At 38.7% G+C, this 23,887-nt stretch overlaps 1 protein-coding gene across 8 annotated transcripts in view; it reads left to right on the plus strand.

Annotated features, from left to right (window-relative positions):
• CCDC91 (coiled-coil domain containing 91) overlaps positions 1-23,887 on the plus strand; it is a 144,130-nt gene that overhangs the window by 38,472 nt on the left and 81,771 nt on the right. For all 8 annotated transcript variants that reach the window (XM_054076345.1, XM_054076394.1, XM_054076404.1 and 5 more), the window contains one exon: positions 18,988-19,065. In XM_054076345.1, coding sequence (XP_053932320.1) covers positions 18,988-19,065 — 78 coding nt within the window. The remainder of the gene's footprint in view (positions 1-18,987; positions 19,066-23,887) is intronic.

The raw sequence follows: 23,887 nt of genomic DNA on the forward strand, positions 1-23,887 counted from the left end.
CGAGGTAGGTGCATTTTGTAGCTGGAGTGCTAGAAAATGTATGTTTTTTGTACAAAACTAATATATGACTTGCATCCTGTTAAATACCGTCTTCTAAGAAAATATTTAGGTTGGTTTTAGGTGCAGACATAGAGGAGACGGAATGCTAATAACAAAAAATAGGTGTGAAAAAAAAAAAGTTATCTACTCTACGGGCAACTAAAATTGTAAAGGAGATTCCAGGAAATTTCACGGATCACAGCAGGGTTTAAAATTATGGAATACTGAAAATGGGGGATTTTAGTAAAGGCACTTTCATGGTTAGCAATGCATCTTTCTGCTGAACTGTTGAAGGTATTTATGGCTATGGCAACAGTCCCTTGCCCACCTCTTTTTCAAGTGTGTGCCAGATACCTTACGTTTATTTCTTCACCTTTTAATTTTTTTTCTAATGTTACTGTATGTACTCTTCTTTCAAACACTCATTTTTGTTCAAAGTCTCTATTTTATTAAAAATTTCAAACCTGTTTATCTTTTGGCTTGTGTTTTTTTACCCCCGTTTTGATGTCTTCTTTCCCCTAAATTAGTTTTCCACAATTTGAGGAAAAATAACTTTTTATTTCTGTTAGGAAAAAATTCTGCTCCCTTGACTTTGTCTTCCTCTTAAATTCTTCTTCAATTAATTATTTTATTGTCTTGTTTCAGAATGATTAGTTAAAAGAGTGGATATCAGACTAAGCATGCTAGATATTTTTAATAATACACTGTGTTCGAATGTACCTCTATTATGCTATTGTACTGTTACTTAACAGCTTTGAATGCCTAACTTGCCTTGTGCTGTGTAAAGGGGCTACAATTTATAGCATGCCTAGCATTTATTCTTTTACAGTTTGTGTCTCCTTTGACTCTCTGATTTTAAAGACGTGCAAGAAATTGTGCTTAGACAACTTTCATTTTTCTAGTATAGAAGTAAAAATATTTTTTGGAACCAAAATTCCTGTCTGGACTACTTTCTAACTGGCCTAACCTGTTTTATCCTAGATTTATTTGAATGTATTTACTAATTTACATTCAGTGTGTCACAAGTCCCTCACAGCTACTGCACATCTCCACTTGTGCATTCACATTAATGTGTTCAGGATGATTCATCTTTTTCTTTTTCCTATTTAATATGGCAATTCTAATTAGAGATGGTCAAAATATATTTAACACTGATAAAATGGAGTTCTTTACCGCCAAGGTTATCTCATCAAGATTTTCACTGGATCTAGCTTTTGTGGAAATAGTATCTTGTCAGATTATTGGTGGGATATGGAAATGTGCAAGATGTACTCAAAATAAAGAAACCTGTGTAGAGTAGAAATTAAATAATTGTTCTGATAAGGCAATGCTTCTACGTTGATTATCTATTACTTGGCATGCACTTTCTTAAAAAGAGGGAACAGTACCAAAGCAAGTCCATGTCTCTGGATCCACTTGCGTCTTGTTAATGTTCAGTGTAAGGCATCTGAGACAGTACAATTATTGTGAGTACCTGACCATTGCTCACTATCAAAATACTAAATCTTAGCCAATACTAGTCAAAAGTGGTCAATACTTTTAACAGCTTGTATGTGTTACATGTTTATATACTTGGGGTAAACAAGATGGATAGCAAATGTTAGGGTGATATTTCGGGAGCAGTTTTGAAGAATTGTCCCTTCATTAGCCTTGAACTTCTAAGTCAACTTTTTCATTAATAAACTATGAATGGCTGCAGAATACAGCTTACTGTATTGGTGAAAATTTTATTGCCTAATTAACCTATTAGTTGAACACCTTTAAAATTACCTCTTCAATCAGTATTACATTTTATTTCTATATACTACACACGTGGTGTTTGAACAATTTGACCAGTTAAAACGTATCATTTGACAAGTATTAAATAATTTTATTTATAGAAATATATTATAATCTAACTTAATACAGTGGAGATTAATACATAAGAAAAACTCTTGTGACTTACATGTCAAAGGTAATTTATTCATTCATTCTGTGTTAACTTGGGAACTTCTTATTAATCATGCCTTTAAGATTTAGGCTCTTGTTACCTGAGTGAACTGCCAAAATCTTAATATGTAGGCAACAAGCATAGTGTATTAATTTCAACCAAACTAGTGTTGTAAACTACTGCAGAGGTGTGTAACAGATCATTCCTATACAGCTCCTGGTATAGCTCTTGGGAAAGCTGTTAGATAGGTAAAATAGTAGTTATTACAATGATCACAATAAAACATAAATTTAGCACCTTTACATCATCAAGGTTTTAAAACTAACACCTAATTGTGAGAAACTTTGAAATAATGTTTGGGAAAGTAAAGAGATAAGAGAATGCTGAAGTCAGCTCTAATTTTATACCAACATAGCAACTAGATTGCTATACCATCTTTATTTTTCTTTTTCTTGAAATATAAATATGGGTTTATAAGGCCGAAGCAATTTTCTAGTGTTTATTCTTACACTGATCATTTTTTATTCTGCTTCTAGATAACCCACAATAATAACCCCCACGTGACAATAATTACTTTTGGTTAATTCACTGCTACTGTCTTTTAAAATACAAAACAAAACCAAACATACCCTTCAACCCTGAAATTTGACTACTTAGATTTTTATAGTTTTTTCCCTCTCTTTAAAGGTGTAAAAGGTCCAGAATAGCATGTGATATTTAAAATAATCATGTAATTAAATACTGAAAACACTTTTTTACTTTTCTTGGCTAAAGTTTTATCATTTGAAGAAAACTGATATTAATGAATGCTAGAACATCCATTCTTAAACCTGAAGGATGTTGAGATAAAACAGACTTTCCCAGTCATATGCAATTCATTAAAAATAAACTTACAATTTATTGTATTAGGAGACAGACAGTATTTTGGGCTTGGATATGCCCTACAAGTTTAAGCATCCTCAAACAAATAGTTGTTTAGGATGATCAACATTAATTTTCATAAATATCATAATGATATTTAAATATTAATCAGACTTAAGTTTTCATATTTAAAAAATAATCCAAGATACTGTGATAAAGGACAGGGAGACTTTGCTTTCCTTTTTAGCTCCTTGAGTCTTTCCAGTGTTTATTGGGTATTTTCAGAGTTGTTATCATTTCCATTGGATCTGCTTCATTTGGAAACTTCCCTCTTGTAAGCAGAGACAAATGTAATTCTGGTCACTAGAGGAGAACAATTCTTGGATTTCAAATGGAGTGTGGCCATATCTCTGCCACCTGGGAACTCCATTACCTGCACAGAGTCCTCCAATGACCAGACAGAAAACAGCTGCCTGCAGCTGGAGTGGTGAGAAGTTGCTTCATTGAACGGGACTTGGACCCATTACTTCTAAAGAATCATTTCTGCTGTATATCACTTTACCACATTCAGTGTTATTATTTTAAGCTAGATTAAGCAGGTCTTAGATATTCTGTGCTATTGTTGTTTACTAAAAGTATGGTGACACTGTTAACTGAGGAAAATTATTCAAGGCTTTATGGTATTCAGCCAAAAATGCAGTGTATATCTTGCATGCAGGGGTAAAGTGGATGTTGTAGCTATCCAGTAACAAAGACTAAATGAATAGTCAAGATATCTCATATTTTGCATATTTTCATGAGAGGATTCTCACAAGGATGAGGGTCAAATGGCACTTGCCTCCCTTCTTGCATCAAGGTTGTCTGTCTTTACTTGCACATTCTTTTAAGAACTGAATATTTATTCAATAAAAATAACAGCTCTCTCAGACATGTTGCAATTCCTATGACACTATTTCATAAACTTTCAACACGTTGCTATTCTGTCACCACCACCTGAATTACCTTATCAAATACCGATCACTGCCACAGCTGATGAATCTTCCATTACACAACAGAAACCCAGTGATATTTTTTAAAGAAGAAACAATTATTTTTATGTTTTGTATTTTTAATCTCTGTTGCACCATTTTAGGTTTTTAAATGTGGTCTTCAGTCTTTAAAAGACCTTTACATAAGATTAATAAATTAGAATCCCTTTGCTTCTCCCTCTCATATTTTCAGCAACAGGAGTATTCTTGCTGTTATTACTTTGTCATATTCTTAATTTTTTTGTGGGGAAGGTGTGATCCCTGTTCTTTGCTTTTTTTTGTGGTAGTAGGAGATACTTTGGGTACTATTTTTTTTTTTGTTGTTGTTGTTTTGGTGGCCAAAAATTAAAGGTTCAAGCAGGGAGCTGTGGAGAAGAGTTAGTGTTATTCAAAGAAAAAATTTTGAATATGAGAATCATGGTTTTACTGTTGTTGGAAGCTAGAGGGTGGTGGAGGAGGGGGAAGAGTGTATTCTAGAAACATTATAATGTCAAATTGAGAAAGATCTGGTGAATGGGTGTTAGATACAGGAATGGAAAAGTCAGTTACTGCCTCAAAGGTATGCATGTGCAAATCTTGGATAGGAGTCAAGAGACAATGATAAACCAGACTCCCGCTCGTCAATCAAAACTTGAATCTGTTTTCAGGGGTCCGTGTCAAATGTGCATATGCAAATACGTGCAACCTGGGAAAGAAGCAGCAGGAACTAGTATGTGCGGAGACCAATGTATGATGTTGTTCAAATAACTGTGGTGTGTCGGGGTACTTTGTAGGGCTCAGTCTGTAGTATGGATGGTGGATATCAGCTCATTAGAAAGTCAAGAAGGATGAAGAAGTGAGGTTGCCATTTATAAAAATGGGCAGCTTCAGACCATGGAGCACAGGAGAGGACAGAACCACAGAGTTCAGGAAGACAGACAGGTTTAGTCTGGTGATGAAAGAGATGACTGTAACTCCCACTTCTGTATCAACTTGGAGACTGAGGGAAGCCTCTGATTGTTGAAGAAGACAGGGAGGACGATGTATGGATATACAGGTTTGCCAGCCTTTTGGTCCTTGGGCAAATAATGATGCAGGTGCTCTTGGCAACCATTTCTAGGCACATGAGATTGGGAAGAGGAAACATGGATTTACCAAAAGATAAATTGTGACTGACCAACCCCATTGCCTTCTGTGATGAAATGTCTAGACTATGGATGAGAGGAATTGCAGTGAACACTGAATATCTTGACGTTAACCTAGAGGAGGGAAGGCTTAGGGGGAGCCTAATAGAGGATTGTCCAATACCTACAACGTTGTCAGAAAAATGGAGACAGACAGGCTTTGCACAGATGCATAGCAAGAGAACGAGTGGTCATAAATTGAAACACGGAAAGTTGCGACTTTGTATAAGGAAAAAAATATATATTTTTAATGAAGATAAGCATGGGAATGTTTTAACCACTGACGTTGTTAAACCTCCATTCTTGAAGGTTTTCAGGGTCCATTTGGACAGGAATCTGAACACCCTGGTCTGAATTCAGTGTTGATCTGGCTTTCAGCAGGAGATTCAATTAGATGACATCCAGAGGTCCCTTCCAACCAGAGTGATTGTATGATTTGGCGATCAAACACTTTGGTCATAAACTGAGGAAAACAGCCCAATCTCAGTCACTAAGGTCATAACTGAAATCCAGGGATACTCCCTGGGCCGAATTATTTGGAATATTCTACTCTAATTTGGCCTAAATCATTGCCAACAAAAAGACATTAGAAATTAAGGGCAGGGCCAGGAATGCCTAAACCAAAAATCTGATTACTACAGTATTTGAAATGTTGCACTAATCGGAATATTAGTTACTGTAAACTTAAATCGCTGTATTATGGAGTATAACATTTTTGATGTTTTTAAATATATCTGCTTTGTTAGAATACTGTACAGCATATCTGTTCTGTGTAAGGTGTTACAATAAGCATAGTCATTCAGAATGTGGAACAACATGACAATTTTGCTAAGATACACAAGTGAGAACATCTTCTTGTAAAATCTTTATTTGGATACTTTTTTTCTGGATTGTGGGAGATGCTTCCTTTGAATTTTTCAGAGATTAGGCAATGAAACTTTTCTTTCAAAAACCATAGTAGTACTACTGTATCTTAAAATAAGGGAGAAGGTAGTTCTGCTTTCTTGATGTACTTTGTCGTTGTCTCTGGTGAAAAGAGTAACTTGTGTCTCTGGATTGTATTTTGGGTTTTTTTTTTCCTACATGCTTAGATTATTTGTGAGTCTGTCAGATATGTAAAGGAAATAACCAATTTAATCTAGAAGATTACAGTTTGATAGTGTTCTCTGGATGCAAGGAAAATGCTGGAGTAAGTCGCAGATGCAGTTTTCATTGTCTTCAGGAAACAATCAGCAAAAAAAAGCATTTGCAGCCGTGTATAAATATAGCAGCCACTTTGCTCTTGAGATGCTTAGCTTGCACTTTGATGGGAAAAATCTGTTGATCAGCTGGTTTTCAGATAGCATGTCTGATCTGGAATGTTTTCAGTGTCCCAAAAAGTATTTACTAATGAGAAAAGGAGTTAAGATTGGAAGAAGAGGTATTATCACTGTTGTTTGCTTCCTGAGCTTTTTATTATCAAGAGGCAGCCAAAGAAAATAGTTCAGATAGTGAAAATGAGATTCACATATAAGGATGTGACAATTTTTTCTGTTGATCTAGTAGTAAATAGAATTATTTACACTATAACTCAACTGATTTTCTATACTGCAAAAACAAGGAGGGAAGAAACAATGTTCTTTTATTACATTGGAAAAATTTCAGAGATGTATCAATCTTACATACAACGATGCCTTGAGTTGTTACTTTATAACTTCTAGAATTAAATCTTAGAAAGTTTTTATTCATTCTTAAGTGGGATTTGTGCCTATGTACTTTTGAAGATATTGGAATGAGTGTCAAGTTTCTTTTTAGACATCTTTGGTTTTGAAACATACATGAAAAGATGAAAGCTGCCCTTCAGGAATGTGCTATGAACATCATTATGTCTTATGAATAATACAACGTTATGAAAATCTAAAATGCATTATTTCAATTAGTTATATTTCTAAAACATACGTTGATGACTTCTTGAAGATTAGCAAAGCTGCAGATGGAAATGTTACCAGTTTTTGGCACAGAAGGTATCTTTAGTTCAGTTATAATTTTCTTAGTATGAATGGGATGCTTTCAATTATTATTCACTGTGAGGTTTCGAGTTTCATGTGTTTGAAACTAGGAATTAGGGGTTGTATCCAGAATAAATTTTGGAAAAGAGCATATATGCTGTAGTGAACTATAGACAATGGGTCCTTTGGAAGAGTTCACCTGTGAAACATCCATAAATATGCAGCACTCCACTGCTATTTACTTTGTAATAAAATAGCAAGTTCTTTATAGTACTTTAAATGGAAATGTTTTGAGGAAAAACAAGTGTCTTCATCATTAATAACTAGTACATTAGGGTTTGGTAAATATGATTGTGATTTGCAGAATGACTGAGGTTAGAAGAAGCCTCTGGAGTTGATCTACTCCAATGCCTGCTCAAGCACGGCTAGCTAGAGCCAGTTGCCTAGGACCATGTCCAGACAGTCTTTGAATGTCTCCAAGAAGGGAGACTCCACTCCATGTCGAGCTGTGCACGAGTCGCAGAACTCCTTCACATGGTGGCAGAGCTGAGGGAGGAGGTGATTAGGTTAAGGACTATCAGGGAATGTGAGAGGGACATAGATCTTTGGAGCAGTGCCCTCGCACAAACCCAGCAGGCTGCTGGAGCCAATGCGGCGGAGCAGCTTGATCCTATAATCTGTGAGGCAGGGGGAACAAGAGATGGGGGATGGCAGCAGGTTCCTGTCCGGCGTAGGAAACCTGCTCCCCCCACCCAGACAATTAACCCCCAGATAGCCCTAAGAAATAAATATGAAATGCTGCAGGTAGAACCTATTCCCCAGGAAGAAGCAGTGGAAGAAGGAGATGGTCCCCACAGCCTGGAAACATTCCCTAGGCTCCAGCATCCTCGGAGGGCCCTAAAAACATCCTCTGTCAAGAAAAAGAGGAGAGTGATCGTCTTAGGGGATTCCCTTCTTAAAGGAATGGAGGGTCCCATCTGCAGACCGGACCCGCTCCACAGGGAGGTCTGCTGCTTGCCGGGGGCTTCAGTGAGGGATATCAATAGAAAACTCCCTTCCTTGGTGAAGGAAACAGATTACTATCCCCTCTTAGTATTTCAAATAGGTAATGATGACTTACAGCGCAGAAAGCTGAAAGCCATCAAAAGAGACTTCAGGGATTTAGGGAAGATGATTGAGGGCTCTGGAGCGCAAGTGGTGTTTAGCTCCATCCCAATACTAAGGAATATGGAGCAGGAAGTCAGGAACGTACACATGATTAATGCCTGGCTCCGAGCCTGGTGTGAGGAGAGAGGCTTTGGCTTCTTTGATCATGGGGTGACCCACCCACCCCCAGGTTTTCTTACTAGGGATGGGTCATACTTGTCTCGAAGGGGAACTAAAGTTATCTCTAAAAATCTGGTTAGGCTCTTAAATAGAGCTTTAAACTAGATGTGAAGGGGGAAGGGGAGGAGACCAGGCTAGTTGGGAATGAGCCTGGAAGTGGGAAACCGGCGGCTGAGAAATGGTGTGCTGGAGAGGACCACCAGTACACCACAACAGGGCAAGTGAGGGCGAGTATAAGTGGGGACAGTAAGGATAAAACTGGGTCTGTGGAATTAGTTATTCCAAGGACCAGTCAATCGAGAATAAACTCTCTTCCCTTTATGAGGGCTGAAGGTTCATCAGCCCAGCTGAAGTGCATTTACACCAATGCACGCAGCATGGGCAATAAGAAGGATGAGCTGGAAGCTGTTGTAGGGCAAGGTGACTATGATGTCATTGCCATCACAGAAACGTGGTGGGATGACTCACATAACTGGACTACAGCTATGTTGGGATATAAACTCTTCAGGCGGGACAGGAAGGGTAGGAAAGGAGGCGGGGTAGCCCTCTATGTCAAAGAGTGCTTTGAAACTCTCGAACTCGATTACGGTGAGGACGGGATCGAGTGCCTATGGGTTAAAGTCAGAGGAGCCCACAAGAAAGGGGACTTTGTGATAGGAGTCTGTTACAGACCACCCAGCCAAGAAGAAGCTGCTGATGAACTCTTCTATAAACAGCTGGGGACAGTCTTTAAATCTCTGCCTCTTGTCCTTGTGGGAGACTTTAACTTTCCGGATGTCTGCTGGGAGTACAATACAGCAGAAAGGAAACAGTCTAGGAGGTTCCTGGAGTGCATCGAAGACAACTTCCTTGCACAACTGGTTAGCGAACCAACAAGGGAGGGTGCCTTCCTAGACCTGCTGTTTGTGAATAGGGAAGGTCTTGTTGGGGATTTGACGGTTGGAGGACGCCTGGGATTAAGTGATCATGAGATGATAGGGTTTTCAGTTCTAGGTGGGATTAAGAAGGGGGTTAGCAAAGCAGTCACATTAAACTTCCAGAGGGCAGACTTTGGCCTGTTCAGAAGGTTGATTAGCAAAGTCCTGTGGGAAACAGTCCTTCAGGGCAAGGGAGCCCATGAGGGTTGGGCGCTCTTGAAAAATGAAATCCTATCAGCTCAAGAGCAGGCCATCCCTGTGTTCCGGAAAAGGAGCCGGCGGGGGGAAAAGCCAGCTTGGTGGAGCAGGGTGATCTCAAGATGCGTCAGTAAGAAAAAGAAGCTCTATGTGCTCTGGAGGAAAGGACAGGCATCTTGGGTGGACTACAGGGACGAAGTGAGATCGTGCAGGGAAAAAATCAGGAGGGCCAAGGCCCAACTAGAATTAAAACTCGCTAAGTCTGTGAAAGACAACAAAAAGACTTTCTACAAGTACATTAACAGGAAAAGGAGGACGAGGGAGAATATCCAGTCTCTATTGGATGCAGAAGGAATAACAGTGACAGGGGATAAGGACAAGGCTGAGGTACTTAATGCCTTCTTCGCCTCAGTCTTTAATAGCAAAGAAAGTTGTTCCTTCTGTTTACAAATCCAAGAGTTAGAGGGGCAGATTGAGGCTCCCGTGATCCAAGAGGAGGCGGTTAGAGACTTGCTTGCCAAGCTAGACGTCCACAAGTCTATGGGGCCGGATGGGATCCACCCAAGAGTATTGAAGGAGCTGGCGGATGTCCTTTCCAAACCCCTATCCATCATCTTCCAGAGGTCCTGGCTGACTGGGGAAGTTCCACTAGACTGGAGGCTGGCTGATGTTGTGCCCATATTCAAGAAGGGTTGCAGAGAGGATCCGGGGAACTACAGGCCTGTCAGTCTCACCTCAGTGCCAGGGAAAGTCATGGAACAGGTAATCTTGAGTGCTATCATGAAGCACATGCAAGAGAACCGGGTGATCAGGCCCAGTCAACATGGGTTTACAAAAGGCAGATCTTGCCAAACTAACCTGATCACCTTCTATGACAAAATCACTCAACTACTGGATGGGGGAAAGGCTGTGGAAGTAGTCTTCTTGGACTTCAGTAAAGCCTTTGACACAGTTTCTCACAGCATTCTGCTTCAGAAACTGTCAGCCTCTGGCCTGGACAGGCGCACACTCTCCTGGGTTGAAAACTGGTTGGATGGCCGGGCCCAGAGAGTGGTGGTCAATGGAGTTAACTCCAGCTGGAGGCCAGTCACAAGTGGAGTTCCTCAGGGCTCAGTACTGGGTCCAGCTCTGTTCAATGTCTTTCTCAGTGACCTGGATGAAGGCATCGAGTGCACCCTCAGCAAGTTTGCAGATGACACTAAGCTGGGAGGAAGTGTCGACCTGCTGGAGGGTAGGGAGGCTCTGCAAAGGGATCTGAACAGGCTGGACTGCTGGGCCGAGACCAATGGGATGAGGTTTAACAAGACCAAATGCCGGGTCCTGCACTTGGGGCACAACAACCCTATGCAGCGCTACAGACTGGGGGAAGAATGGCTGGAGAGCTGCACAGAAGAGAAGGACCTGGGGGTGCTGGTTGACAGCCGACTGAACATGAGCCAGCAGTGTGCCCAGGTGGCCAAGAAGGCCAATGGCCTCTTGGCTTGTATCATAAACGTTCTGACCAGCAGGTCCAGGGAGGTTATTCTCCCTCTGTACTCGGCACTGGTGAGACCGCACCTCGAATACTGTGTTCAGTTCTGGGCCCCTCACCACAAGAAGGATGTTGAGGCTCTGGAGCGTGTCCAGAGAAGAGCAACAAAGCTGGTGAGGGGGCTGGAGAACAAGTCTTATGAGGAGCGGCTGAGAGAGCTGGGGTTGTTTAGCCTGGAGAAGAGGAGGCTGAGGGGAGACCTTATTACTCTCTACAACTACCTGAAAGGAGGTTGTGGAGAGGAGGGAGCTGGCCTCTTCTCCCAAGTGACAGGGGACAGGACTAGAGGGAATGGCCTGAAGCTCCGTCAGGGAGGTTCAGGTTGGATATCAGAAAAAAATTCTTCACAGTAAGAGTCATTGGGTACTGGAACAGGCTGCCCAGGGAGGTGGTCGAGTCGCCTTCCCTGGAGGTGTTTAAGGAACGGGTGGATGAAGTACTTAGGGACATGGTTTAGGGAGTGTAAGGAACGGTTGGACTCGATGATCCAATGGGTCCTTTCCAACCTTGTGATTCTGTGATTCTGTGTGATTCTGTGATGTCTGGAGAACCTGTGCCTGTGCTTCATCACCTTCTCAGTAAAAAAGTGTTTCCTGACTTTCGAAGGGAGTGTTTCACTTTGTGCCCATTGCTTCTTGTCCTGTCATTTGCATCACTGAACAGAGCCTGTCTCCGTCCTCTTGCATTCTCCCTTCAGGTATTTATTAATAAGATCCCCTGAGCCTTTTCTCCAGGCTAAACAGTCCCAGCATTCTCACATGAAAGCCTGTTCTGCCATAATACTTGTGACCCTTCATTGGACTCCCTCCAGTGTGTCCATGTGGGTTTTTTGTACTTAGGAACCCAGAGCCTGACACAGTACTCCAGATATGCCTCACCTGTGCTGAATAGAAGGATCACCTCTCTTGACCTGAGTGCAGTACTTTGCCTAAGGCAGGTCAGGATATGATTGGCCACCTTTGTGGCAAAGGCACGTGTCTGGCTCATGTTCAGTTTCTTGTCCACTGACACCCCTCGGGTCCTTTTCTGCAAAGCTGCTTTTCAATAATGGTCCCTCACATAAACTGGTACATGGAGCTGTTCCTCCCCAGGTGCAGAACTTTGCACTTCCACTTGTTAAACTTCACAGTGTTCTTGCCTGTGAAGTCCCTCTGGATGGCAGTTTGACCCACTGGTATATCAGTCACTCCTCCCAGTTTTGTGTCATCTGCAAACTTGCTGTGGGTACACTCTGCCCCATCATCCTGATCATTAATGAAATGTTAACAGGATCAGAGCCAGCATTTACCCTGTGGGAGGACATATAGTTCTAGTTTCTGGCCTCCAGCTATAGACTTCATGTCACTGATTGTCACCTTCTGGGCCTGGCAGTTAAGCCAGTTTTTAATCCACCTCATTGTCTCCTTATGCAGCCCACACTCAGCAACTTCCCTAGGAGGATTGTATGGGAGACAGCGTCAAAGGCCTTACTGGAGTTTAGGTAGACAATGTCCGCCGCTCTCCCCTTGTTTACCAAACCAGTCATTTCAGCATAGACGGTGATCAAGTTGGTCAAGCATGACTTCCCCTTTGTGAAGACATGCTGACTACTCTTGATGACATCCTGTGCCTGGAGATGGTTTCTAGGATTAGCTGCTCCATCACCTTCCCAGGTATTGAGGTGAGGCTGACCAGCCTGTAGTTCTTTGGATCTTTCTTCCTGCCCTTTTTGAAGACAGGAGTGACATCTTCTTACATCCAGACCTCAGGCACTTCTTCTAGCCATGATCAGTCTAAGAGTATTGAGAGGGACCTCACAATGACATCAACCAGCTCTCTCAGTGCCTGCAGGTGCATCCCATCAGACCTTATGGGCTTAATTATGTTTAGTTTTCTTCTGTAGTCCTTGACCTGGTCCTCTCCCACTAAGGGTAAGTTGTCTTTGCTCCAGACTTTCCCCTGGTCTCTGAGATGCCTGAAGGCTGGTCTTGCTACTAAAGGCATCTAGTACCTCAGCCTTTTCCTTGTCCTGTGTGACCAAGTCCACCATCCCCTTCAGCTGTGGGGCCACGTTTTCTCTAGCCTTCCTTTTGTCATCTCTCTTTCTACAAGCCCTTTGTGTTGTCTTTGATGTCCTTTGCTGGGTTCAATTCCAGCTAGGTTTTGGCTTTCCTAACCTCATCCATGCATGCCTGCACAATGCTATTGTATTCCTCCCAGGTTACATGTCCTTGCTTCCAATCTTTGCATGCTTCCCTCGCAGTTTTGAATTTTGCCAGGAGCTCCTTGTTCATCCATGCAGGCCTCCTGGCAGTTTTGCTTGACATCCTATTTTTTGCATTAACCTAATCTTCTGCGGTCATGTTTTATCCTTTTGCAGTCTTCAGGTCAGTTTTCTTTTTAGAAGGAAAACTGTCATTTTTTTGTGTAGTTTGTGTAGTTTTTTGTACCTATTTATACATAAATACTAATATATTTATAAATGCATGTGGTATGTAAAATTCTATTGGATATTACACTCATTGTAAGTAGCTATTGATAACAGCTGGCAACCCTTTCCAAGTTAGTATTTTGTTCTATATGAACAATGGTGGGATTTAATTTAATTTGAAGACTGATGCTGACATGAGAATGTTCCAATAAATAAATTCATGCCATGCTTACTGTGTTGTTGAATGGAAGCATTCTGGTTTGTAAGCTTCTGTGGGATTGTTCTGATTGTTCTTTCTTCTTTGCTTTCTCTTGCTGTTGTGTCCTATCATTTATCTTATGTGGGGAAGTAGGAAGGAATCAGTGACATAAGATGTCCTGGCACAGCTGTAGCTCTATCCCAAAGAACTGACTATATACTGTTTTAGAAATCTGAAGGGAGTCAGAGAAACCTTCCTGAGCCAAATATATTGTGATATTTACCATATTATACAGTTATTTACTGTGATATTTACCATATTATACAGTTTTGCTAGCCATACTTGTAGCAAAATGAAAAGCATCTAGGATTAGTTAAGAGATTGTTCTGCATGTAAGTTAGCTTTTGGTTTTTGTGTTTAATGTCCTCCTCAGTGGAGAGTCTCTATTTATAACTTGTAGAATAAATGAGCAGATTTAAACTGTGGTTGTTTTTTGCTCAGTATTAATGTCTTAAATATGACAGGTTAGAGATTGATGATGTACGATACAAATGCTTGAAGAGTTTAGTTACAGGTCACATGGGAACTATGATTATGTTTCAGTTCTGGGCGTGTACAGGTTCTCCAGTACAACTTCCTTTACATAGTTTTTCACATTTAATCCGTCATAATGTCTCCCAGCAGACTGGTCCATTCACACTTGCTCAGCTCAGTTCTAATCCAGCTGCAAATGTCCTCACTATGTTAGGAAGTTGCTCGTGAAAGTTTGTTCACTACCTTACTTCATTATTCACAGCCAAGTCTTCTGTTGTTGTATACTCCAGGTAGCAATGATATTTACTTGTATAAAATAAATTTTATCACCTCCTTGGTTCCTGTTGTGACCTTAAGGTTGTGCATACTATATGTTCTTTTGGTTATATAGAGAAATCTGAAATTTTTCTTTCCTTCATGTAAAAAAAGTTTGTTCTCATCTTTGGGTTCTCAGTGTATCTTCTGCCAGGATGTTGGTGGTATGACTTTGGTGAAAATATTTGCTTTGATATGGACCTGGAGGCAATCCTGTGTCTTAATTCTAGAAAGCTCATATTCTTATTTCACATGAACAGAAATAACAACCAATCTGTATTTTATATACAATAGCACACTCTAGTGTGTATACTAATTAGCCATTATGGACAGGTTGTCATCGTGTTTAACTCAATTTTTCACTGATTTAGTTCTGTTGTATTCAGTGCTATTATTTTTTCTCTATACTTGGGTGAATTGGAAGAAAACTTCAAATGAGAATTTACTAGTTTCTTTGCAGAATCATTATGATGCTAAATGTTATTTATTATTTTTTGAAATGATGCTTTGAAAGTAAAAAGAGCTGATATTTTTTCTGGAAAAGAAAATCATAGAATCATAGAATAGTTTGGGTTGGAAGGGACCTTAAAGATACCCAGTTCAACCCCATTGTGACGGGCAGAGACACCTCCCACCAGATCAGGCTGCCCAAGGCCCATCCAACCTGGCCTTGAACACTTCCAGGTATGGGGCATCCACAGCTTTGCTGGGCAACCCATGACAGTGCCTCACCACCCTCGTTGTGAAGAAGTTCTTCTTTATGTCTAGACTAAATCTGCCTCTCTCCAGTTTATGGCCATTGCCCCTCGTTCTGTCACTGCAAGTCTTTGTAAAAGGTGCCTCCCCAGCTTTCTTGTAGGTCCTTCTGGTACTGGAATCTTCACCTGATGGAGGAATTGAGTCCAATATGAAGAGTCTTAGTGCTGTAGTTGTATACAACAAAACTCTGTAAGATGGATTTTAAATTTGTCTTCTAATTTAGTTGCCTGCAGGAAACTACAGTTTACCTTTTTGATTTAATATACAAATAAGGAGGGAAGAAAGTAGACCACTTTCTAAGGTCTTGGCTCATGCTTGCCACTAATTCTGAAGATATCACAGTCTTACAGAAGACAGGCAGTAAGCATCAACTCAGAGAACTGGCTTTCACATTATATATAGTAATATAAAATGCTTAACAGGTGTCACAGAAACACTAGTTCAGTTAAAATGTGGGTGCTTTGTATTAACTTACCATTTTATTGGCATGTTTTTCCTGACTTTCTTTAAAAGGGGTTTATGGAGAATTAATGTAAAATGTAAAAAGCATATAATATCAGTTGACCCTAAAATACAGGTTTTTGTTTTATGGATCATATTTGAAAGTGGGCCAAAAAATTGAGATCTTCTCCTGAATTCATAGAATCATAGAATCACCAGGTTGGAAAGGACCCACCGGATCATCGAGTCCAACCATTCCTATTACTACCACTTCCTAAACCATGTCCCTAAGCACTTCATCCACCCATTCCTTAAACACCTCCAGGGAAGGTGACTCGACCACCTCCCTGGGCAGCCTGTTTCAGTGCCCAATGACTCTTTCAGTGAAAAAATTTTTTCTGATATCCAGCCTGAACCTCCCCTGGCGGAGCTTCTGGCCATTCCCCCTTGTCCTGTTCTAAGCGTTCACCCTTGATAGTGAAAAGAATAGTGATATCTTCAAATTAGATGAGAAGAAAGTGAGACACTGAGTACCTTTCTCTTCCCTTCTTGTATATGCTTCCATTTACTGCTGTTATAGTATGTGCGGCATGTGCGGGCATGCCAGGGGGGAAGCTTCATAGCAAATCTGTCCAGAGTCTGTGGCTGGCGTGGACTTTTCCCCAACAGTTCACAACAGGAATATATATCAATATATATCAATTTAAAGGTAAGCAAATATAATGAAATAAAGTAAGTTTGAGGTCTTTGCTCTCTCTTCCTCCTCCATGAGAGGAGATTTTACAGATCTCGTGCTTGGTTCCTCTTTTCAAAGTAGTTATTGAATAAAAGAAGGGAACAAAAATGTTCTTTAAAAACCTTTCCAAAGTCATGCAAACCTTGCAGGAGAATTCTACAAGAGATAGCAAACAAAAAAATTCGCTCTTTAGTAGGAATTCTGAATATCACATTTTAATTTCTGGTCAACACATTCAGAACTTTTCATAAGGCTTCTCTTTTCTTTCTTACAAGCAGAGGAATAATTCTAAGAGTAATTATATCAATTCATTTTATTCATTTTGCAATTGAAAGTATGTGTTTTATTGAAGTTTTCTGAAGAACTGACATGACCATTGTTTGTCAAATGAGTATGCTGCTGTTCTTGGAATGTTTCTGTTGTGTTCATAGCCAAAGTATGAAACCTGGGAACTTTGATGTATCTGCATTGTCAGACAGTAAATCAATGCTTTCAAAATGTGTTACTTAAAGTGACGCTGTGTCTTCTCTTTATTGGCTATTACAAGGACAAAGCACACGTTCCGTTAAGTGATGTATGAATAAGAAAGATTTTGAAACAGTATTCTACAGACTTTCAGAATAAAAGGTCAGCCATCCTAAAAAGTAATTGAAATGCACCCTTACAAGTTAAAATAAATAAGCTTACAGGCCTACTATCTTAGCTAAAAAATCTTGCAAATAGTCACACAAAAAACAAGCCATGTGGTGTTCATCAGACTGGATGAAGCCATTATTTGGGTCTGTTGTTTTGTTTGGTTTTGTTTGGGTTTTCTTGAATGTTTGGGTTCTTTTAATCTAGAATAAGGAATGACTATTTATTTCCTTTTTCTATAAAATTCTTTTTTCGTATTTGTGCATTCTGGATATACTAGTGTGGTAACTGCATTTTTCTCATTTCTTCCCCCTGTGTTCACTTTTCACAAGGAGCTCGTTTGTTCATGATTTTTAAAGTTTTGGAGTTAAGCACTGGATCACGTTTTCCCCCTTATACCAGTTCTGTAGTTTTGTACTGCAAAAATATTTTTAGTTCAGCACTTTTTTTTTTGTTTTTTTTTTTTTTTTTTTGGTATATGACATCTGGGCTTAATTAGTTTGTGGTGTCTGTGATAACCTGTGCATCACATTGTGATTAAACTGATGTACCCAGATGTTGTGCATTGTTATCCGATGTAGTAATTTACACTTCAAAATATTTCTATCTTCAGTTCTTTTGCTATGTATCATTTGTTCTTGCAGGGCTTCACAAAAAAAACCCAGGTATATTCAAGAGAATCCAAATGTCACAGTATATTTGGGCCAATATTAAGAAATTTGGGGACATGATATAGTATTAGACAGGTTTGGTTGGAGTTGATGACCTCTAAGGTCTTTTCCAACCTAATGTTTCTATGATTTCTATAGCTCTAATTTCAAGCATTTTGCTAAGGTGGCCCTTTCAGGAGAAAGGAACTAAATGGCAGAGTAGAAATCTCTATTCAAATATAGACTTACAGACTGATTAATTTATTTTTATTGGTCTTATATGGTCTTTCATAATAAAATTAAACATCCTTTCTTAGACACTAGTTTTTTTTTATTTCAAACATACAGATGTTAGAAAACATAGAATTGTGTAAATTAATTTCAACTTGAATTCCATCCAAAAGGCAAGAAATATATAGTGTAATTTGTGTATGGCTTTGTCCCGTAATCACTGTAATGTAAGGTTTGTGATGAATGTCTTTCTGCTTTCTGCACCACTTTTCCAAGTTGATTTAAAGCACCTATCACCTGCTGTACTACCTGATATAAGAGCAGAACCCTGAAACAAACAATGAGGGAAGAGAGAAATTTTTTCATCATGTTACTAACTGATGATTTGAAAAAGTGTCACTGCTTATTGATAAGAATGAAATGCTGATGAGAATCTAGGGAGATGTTCACATTGCAAACTCAGATAGGAAACACAGACAAGTATTTTTATGTAAAGGCAGAAATATTAGAATGTTCCTGTCCATGTTGTTTTTACATAATACTATGAATAAAATAAAAAGTAAATAAAAAGTAAATAGTAGGTCTTTATTTGAAAAATGTATTCAGGTTGTCTTATTCAAAAACACTTTCCTGGGAAGCTCAAGGATGGAAAAAAATATGAAAAAGGAGCTGTGTAAGGAATAGGAGAAGGGTGTGCTCTTCTTAAGAAGGTGAATCTAGTCCATTTAAATATTTTTATTATTGTAAGGAGTAAATAACATTTACTAAGAGGGTGATTTCGAAGTTCTGCCATTCACAGGTATACCAAGAAACCAGAAAAGTCGGAGTAACAAAGAAATTTATTTTTGTTTTTAAAAGAGCTCTTTAGAATTATCTAGGGGCTAACAAAGTAAAATTAGGAAATAAGGAAAAATAAGTTTAATACTAGGACCGACTTGAATTGAGCATATATAGATAATGTCTAAAGAGCCAAGATGCATTGCAGTTCTTCATGAAAGGTACTGAAAAATGAGGAAAATAATTGGTCTTTAATCTCCTAATTAGAATTGTTATGTTGAATGCATATGTTATATATAATATTTCCATGTTTTTGTACAGGAAAAGCATAAGCAGGAGTTAGAAGACATGAGAAAAGCTGGACATGAAGCCTTGAGTATTATTGTTGAAGAATACAAGGTAAATGAGTGGCCAAGATAAAAGAAATTCCAAATAATGTTATTGCAACAGTGTATAATAAGTATGTACCACAGACGGACTGCTTTTTCTGGTTGCTCAACCTCTTTCTCTTTAAGACTGTCTTTTCTATTGCTTACCATTTAGACTGTCTGGCCTCAAATTTTGCATGACATATTTTCTCACTGTGCAGCTTGGGAAGCTTCATATAAAGTAGGTTAGCATTTTTCAGTAAAGAAACTTAAAATCAGAGTAAAACAAAAAAGTTCAGTCAATTGTGGTAAACTTCATGTTTGATTATCACACATCCACATTTTGATCCTCCTCAGTCTCAACAGACCGCACTTATAGGAGAGCAATCTCGTGGAGCAATTCAGCAGGTTTTTATCTGCACAGCACTAAGAGAAGATGTTAAGGATGAAGTAAGGCTGAATCTATAATTCTTCTTTGATGTTGTTCCTAGTTCCTCTCAGGTGCTAAGATGAAAGAACTGGATGCTATCATGGAGGATAAATCTGTCTTTTTTGTTGACTCTTATGGAAAATTCTTAGAAATGCACAAAACTGAGATGCGCAAAACAAAAAATGAGTCCTAACTTCAAGAGGAGGAGTAGGTAAAGCTAAGAATTGTAATTAGACATAAAGAGGCAAAGAAGATCTGACGGGGTTGGAAAAACCTTGATAAGAGGAAATGGAAAAGAAGGCTGTTTTTGAGAATGAAAAGGGAGAAGTGACACCCTGTAGGCAACTGTGAGCTGGGAAAACAAATCAGTGTAATTAGTGAAGGGGAAATTCAAATTGTAATTAGCGACTGTAATTTGTGATCAAGGAATGATCTTGCATGGAGGGCAAGAAGGCCCAGCTGCAGAATGGTTTAAACTTGCTGGTTGCAGGAATGCCAGAAGGAGAAGGACTTCTTGTAAAGGAGTGAGATTTCCCTTGGCAGTGAGATAAGAAACATCACAGCATTGTCGTAAAGCAATCCATCCTGGAATATGGGTGTTCGGGGACCACTTTTGGTAAACAGAGCTGGTGCTGGGGACAAACTGAGCATTAGGCTAAGGAGACCCATGCTGATGCTCATGTGATTGGTGCTGGTGCAAGTGTATGTAAGGAATTGTCTCATGTTGCATCTTTGCAGACTCCTTATAGAGCTGCTTATGGAAGTAGGACTGTCCATTGTTCATTAAATCTTATTAAGTTCAAGCACAAACACATTGAGTTTACCTTAAGGGGTATGATAAAAAATTCCTAGTGTTAGTTGGACTTGGAATGGAACTGGCAAGTAGAAAGGATAGGATTGAAGTCGGGTCTTGTGATTCAGGTAGTAAGCTGAAACCTTGAGTCTAGGACCTGCTGCTCAAGAAGCCTGCAGTACTTTGTTAGAGAGAGTTGGGAAGTTTGTAAGGACTATTTAATTAATCCCCAAATTACCTCGAGTGTGGAAAATCACCTAAGCGAGTCTACTGTATTGTTTAAAAGGCATAGAAAGGAAAAGCTTTCTTATGATGAATGCAGCCCTATTTTGCATTCCTCGGGTTTTAATTAAATGAACTGATGCTGATTATTCCAATAAAGTGCTTGCTCATGGCCCAAATTAGGTTCTGTTGCAGTTACGATTGTTGGAACTATGACTAATCCTTTCTGATAACAGCCAATAATAATTTTTTAATGGCACTCCAGGCAGAGTTGTAGCATGAATGAATATGATGCCTGACATTGGTTGTTTCAGGATAGTTATGTAAAAATATGAACTATTCATCATTAGCCCCAGGAAATAATCCCCAGAACCCTTTGAGCCTCAAATCCTCTAAACTAGGTATTGAAACTCTGGATGGAACAGCAATGAAAAAGAGTGGGCTATTTGCCTTTTCTGTATTCCCAGCAGAGGTAAGTATTGCTACTGGTAGATTTGTGTAAGTACCTTTGATTTGGCATATGAAGGAAAAGACAATTTCCATTTTTTCATTTCTGTCTACAAGGTCGTCACGTTAGTAAGCAAATCTCACCTTTTTCTTATTTTTAGAGCTAATTTTTACTCCTAGTTATTACTCCTTGTAGACTTTCGGGAACAGACTTTTTGTTATTGTTGTGTCTTTCTATGCTTGAAAATGGATTACAATTTTTGATAATCATTCTCCTGTATTTTGGGGAATTATTTGTTATGAAAGGGACAATATTTCTCCATATTGATCCTTCATTAGTACATTATTTCTGTAGTAGATAGTGTTATGTGGGTCTGTAAGCAGACCAGGAACTCATGTTTAAGACCAAACCCTCTGAGTTCCTCCCTTTGTTGTGACTGGTCATTTTTAATATGGCAACAGTGACAAAAATGGAGATTACACAAGAATTATCTAATTTCAGGAATCTGAATATACCAAAGGCCTTAGAATTATTGGAGTTGTGTTTGGAATATTAGCTTGCTAAATGTGCTGGGAAATCCATTAACAGAGACCATTAGGCACTTTATAGCACAAACCCTCAAAAACCTTGGCCATTGTTAAGCATCTCACATTCTTATCTTCCTTTCAACAAATAAATCCTCTACAATGCAGTCACAAAATTTCTATTAAAAAACATGAGAAAACAAATAAAAAATGAACTTGCTGTTTGATGTAGGCCAAGTTTACCCTTCTCATGTTTACCTAATTTTATTTCATTTCTCTTTCATGTCATTATTTTTTTAAACTTTTATCCCTGGTAATTAATTACAGTAAAGAAAAGTAAACGTAGATCTTGGAAATGATGCTTGTGGGATCATGTCACATTCTAACATATTTACCACAAGCAACATAAGGATTTTTCCTCTGCTAGTTTAATCAGGCTCTTGTTCTGAAATTGTCATAGTTCTGTAAATAGACGAGTTAAGATTTTTAATCTGTATTGTTTATATTTCTCACCATATAAAATATCTTCTAATGTAAGCTTTAAAGAATATGAGGTTACAGGCAGGTGTATTTATTTGATGGTATTTATTTACTTAGATTATTTTAGGCAATCATTAGTCTTCTGAAAGACATCTTGCATGAATCAGATGTATGTCTCCTTTTAGGGAAAATAACTTCAAGATGCAAAGTCCTTTCCAGCCTTTTCTATAGTGAGATCTTTGTCTATCAATTTTCAGTGTTAGGTGGCTGGGGTTTTTTTCAGCTTTCCAGAATGTAAGAACAGTCAGATTTGCAAAGTACAGGGTACGTGTGAGGGCCTTCAGATTGTCTTTCAAAAATATTTTTGTCAATAATAGACCTCTGAACTGAAATGGTACCCTTTAATAAACAACGGAAAACTTAAAAGATTTCATTACAAAAGAAGTTTATCTAGAATCAGGATATCTTTTTTTAGAAGTAGTTTATCCCTAGGGAGGAGGGAAAGCTCTTGAACTGTGGCCTGGCTTTGAAAGGTCTGATGCATGAAAAAAAGGATAAATGCAAAAGTTGTTGCAAGGATTTGTGTTTCACTTCCAGCTTCTATACTTGTCCATGTATAAGCTGTGCTAGAATTCAGGTGGGCCCTGAATATAATACAATATTGAGTTTTGTCATGAAGAACTGATGGCTAGAAAAGGAGAGATAGTATCTTGTCATTTTTAAAATATAGGATTACTTATGCACAACAGTATTGCGACTATAAAAAATCTTTGTAGAGAATTCTGATAAAAGCAAGGTACAATCAAACTCAATCTTTTGGAAGATCTAGCTATCAAAATTTTTTTTTAGATTTGATAAAAGCATCTCAACTGAAATTGATATAGCACTTTACAAAAAAACACATTGCCTTATTCTTGTATTTGATTTGAATGCCTTTTACATTGTCTTTGAACCACCTGACTAAAATTCAGTTCACCCTGTAAACAGGACAGTTGTTAATGAAACCGTAAAGCTTCTTCATACCCTGATGCACATCAAAATGTATTTGACCTTTTGTAAAGATTAACTTGTGAGAAGAATTTTCCACAGGAAATGCTTTTTGACTTATTATGTAAATTTTCACAGCATGGGCTCCGTTTAAAGCTTTGGTAGCACTCTATGACTATGAGTGGAAACAATTCTGGAAATTCAACTCAATATTTTGTTTAATTTGATTTAGAACCTTGTTGACTGTAAATTACAAGTTTACGCCAACTTAAGGAGTTTAGTTGGTTGGAGTTTTTTTCATTAATATTCACTTCTACAAAAATAGACTTTATTCCATAGCACCTAGGTGGACATGTTTAATTTTCACATAAAAGGGGGCTCACCTGCCTATAGCCTAATCATGAAAATAAGCACGATCTTGGACTTAATTGGATGTTTGATTCTGTTGAAAAAGAAATTTTCAAAAATCTTCTAAATGATTATATTTATATAGCCAAACAGCACATTTTATTGAGTAAATTTATCTTCTCCAAGGGTGGGTAAAGAATTTTGAATGTGTGCTCTTCTCTGTTTTATCATCCAACAATTGGTTAACTGTATTTGGCTCTTAAAGAAAATAGAGGCAGGACTCTGAACAAGATGAATTACTGTACAGTGTTGTGAAGCATAGGAATCCTTATATGCTATTGCTGAAATATATGTTTAAAGTAGTCTGTTAACTTTACTTGTCACTAGGTATTTTTGTGTTTAAAGCGGACTTGTTTTGGCCATCCTGACTCAGCTATTTTGAAGTTAAAAAGGTGCTTGATTTACTTATATTCAATTACTTAATCAAGGTAATGATACTTGAGCAGGGGAAAGAAACCAGAGAGGGTGTTCTTCTGGATTGACTAGGGGTTTTGAGGCAGTGCTTTTAAGTGACATTGCAGAACATAATACAGCAGCGTGTACATCATGATGTATGTTACA

The sequence above is a fragment of the Cuculus canorus genome, chromosome 1 (genome assembly GCF_017976375.1).
Source record: "Cuculus canorus isolate bCucCan1 chromosome 1, bCucCan1.pri, whole genome shotgun sequence".
Taxonomy (NCBI): Eukaryota; Metazoa; Chordata; class Aves; order Cuculiformes; family Cuculidae; genus Cuculus; species Cuculus canorus.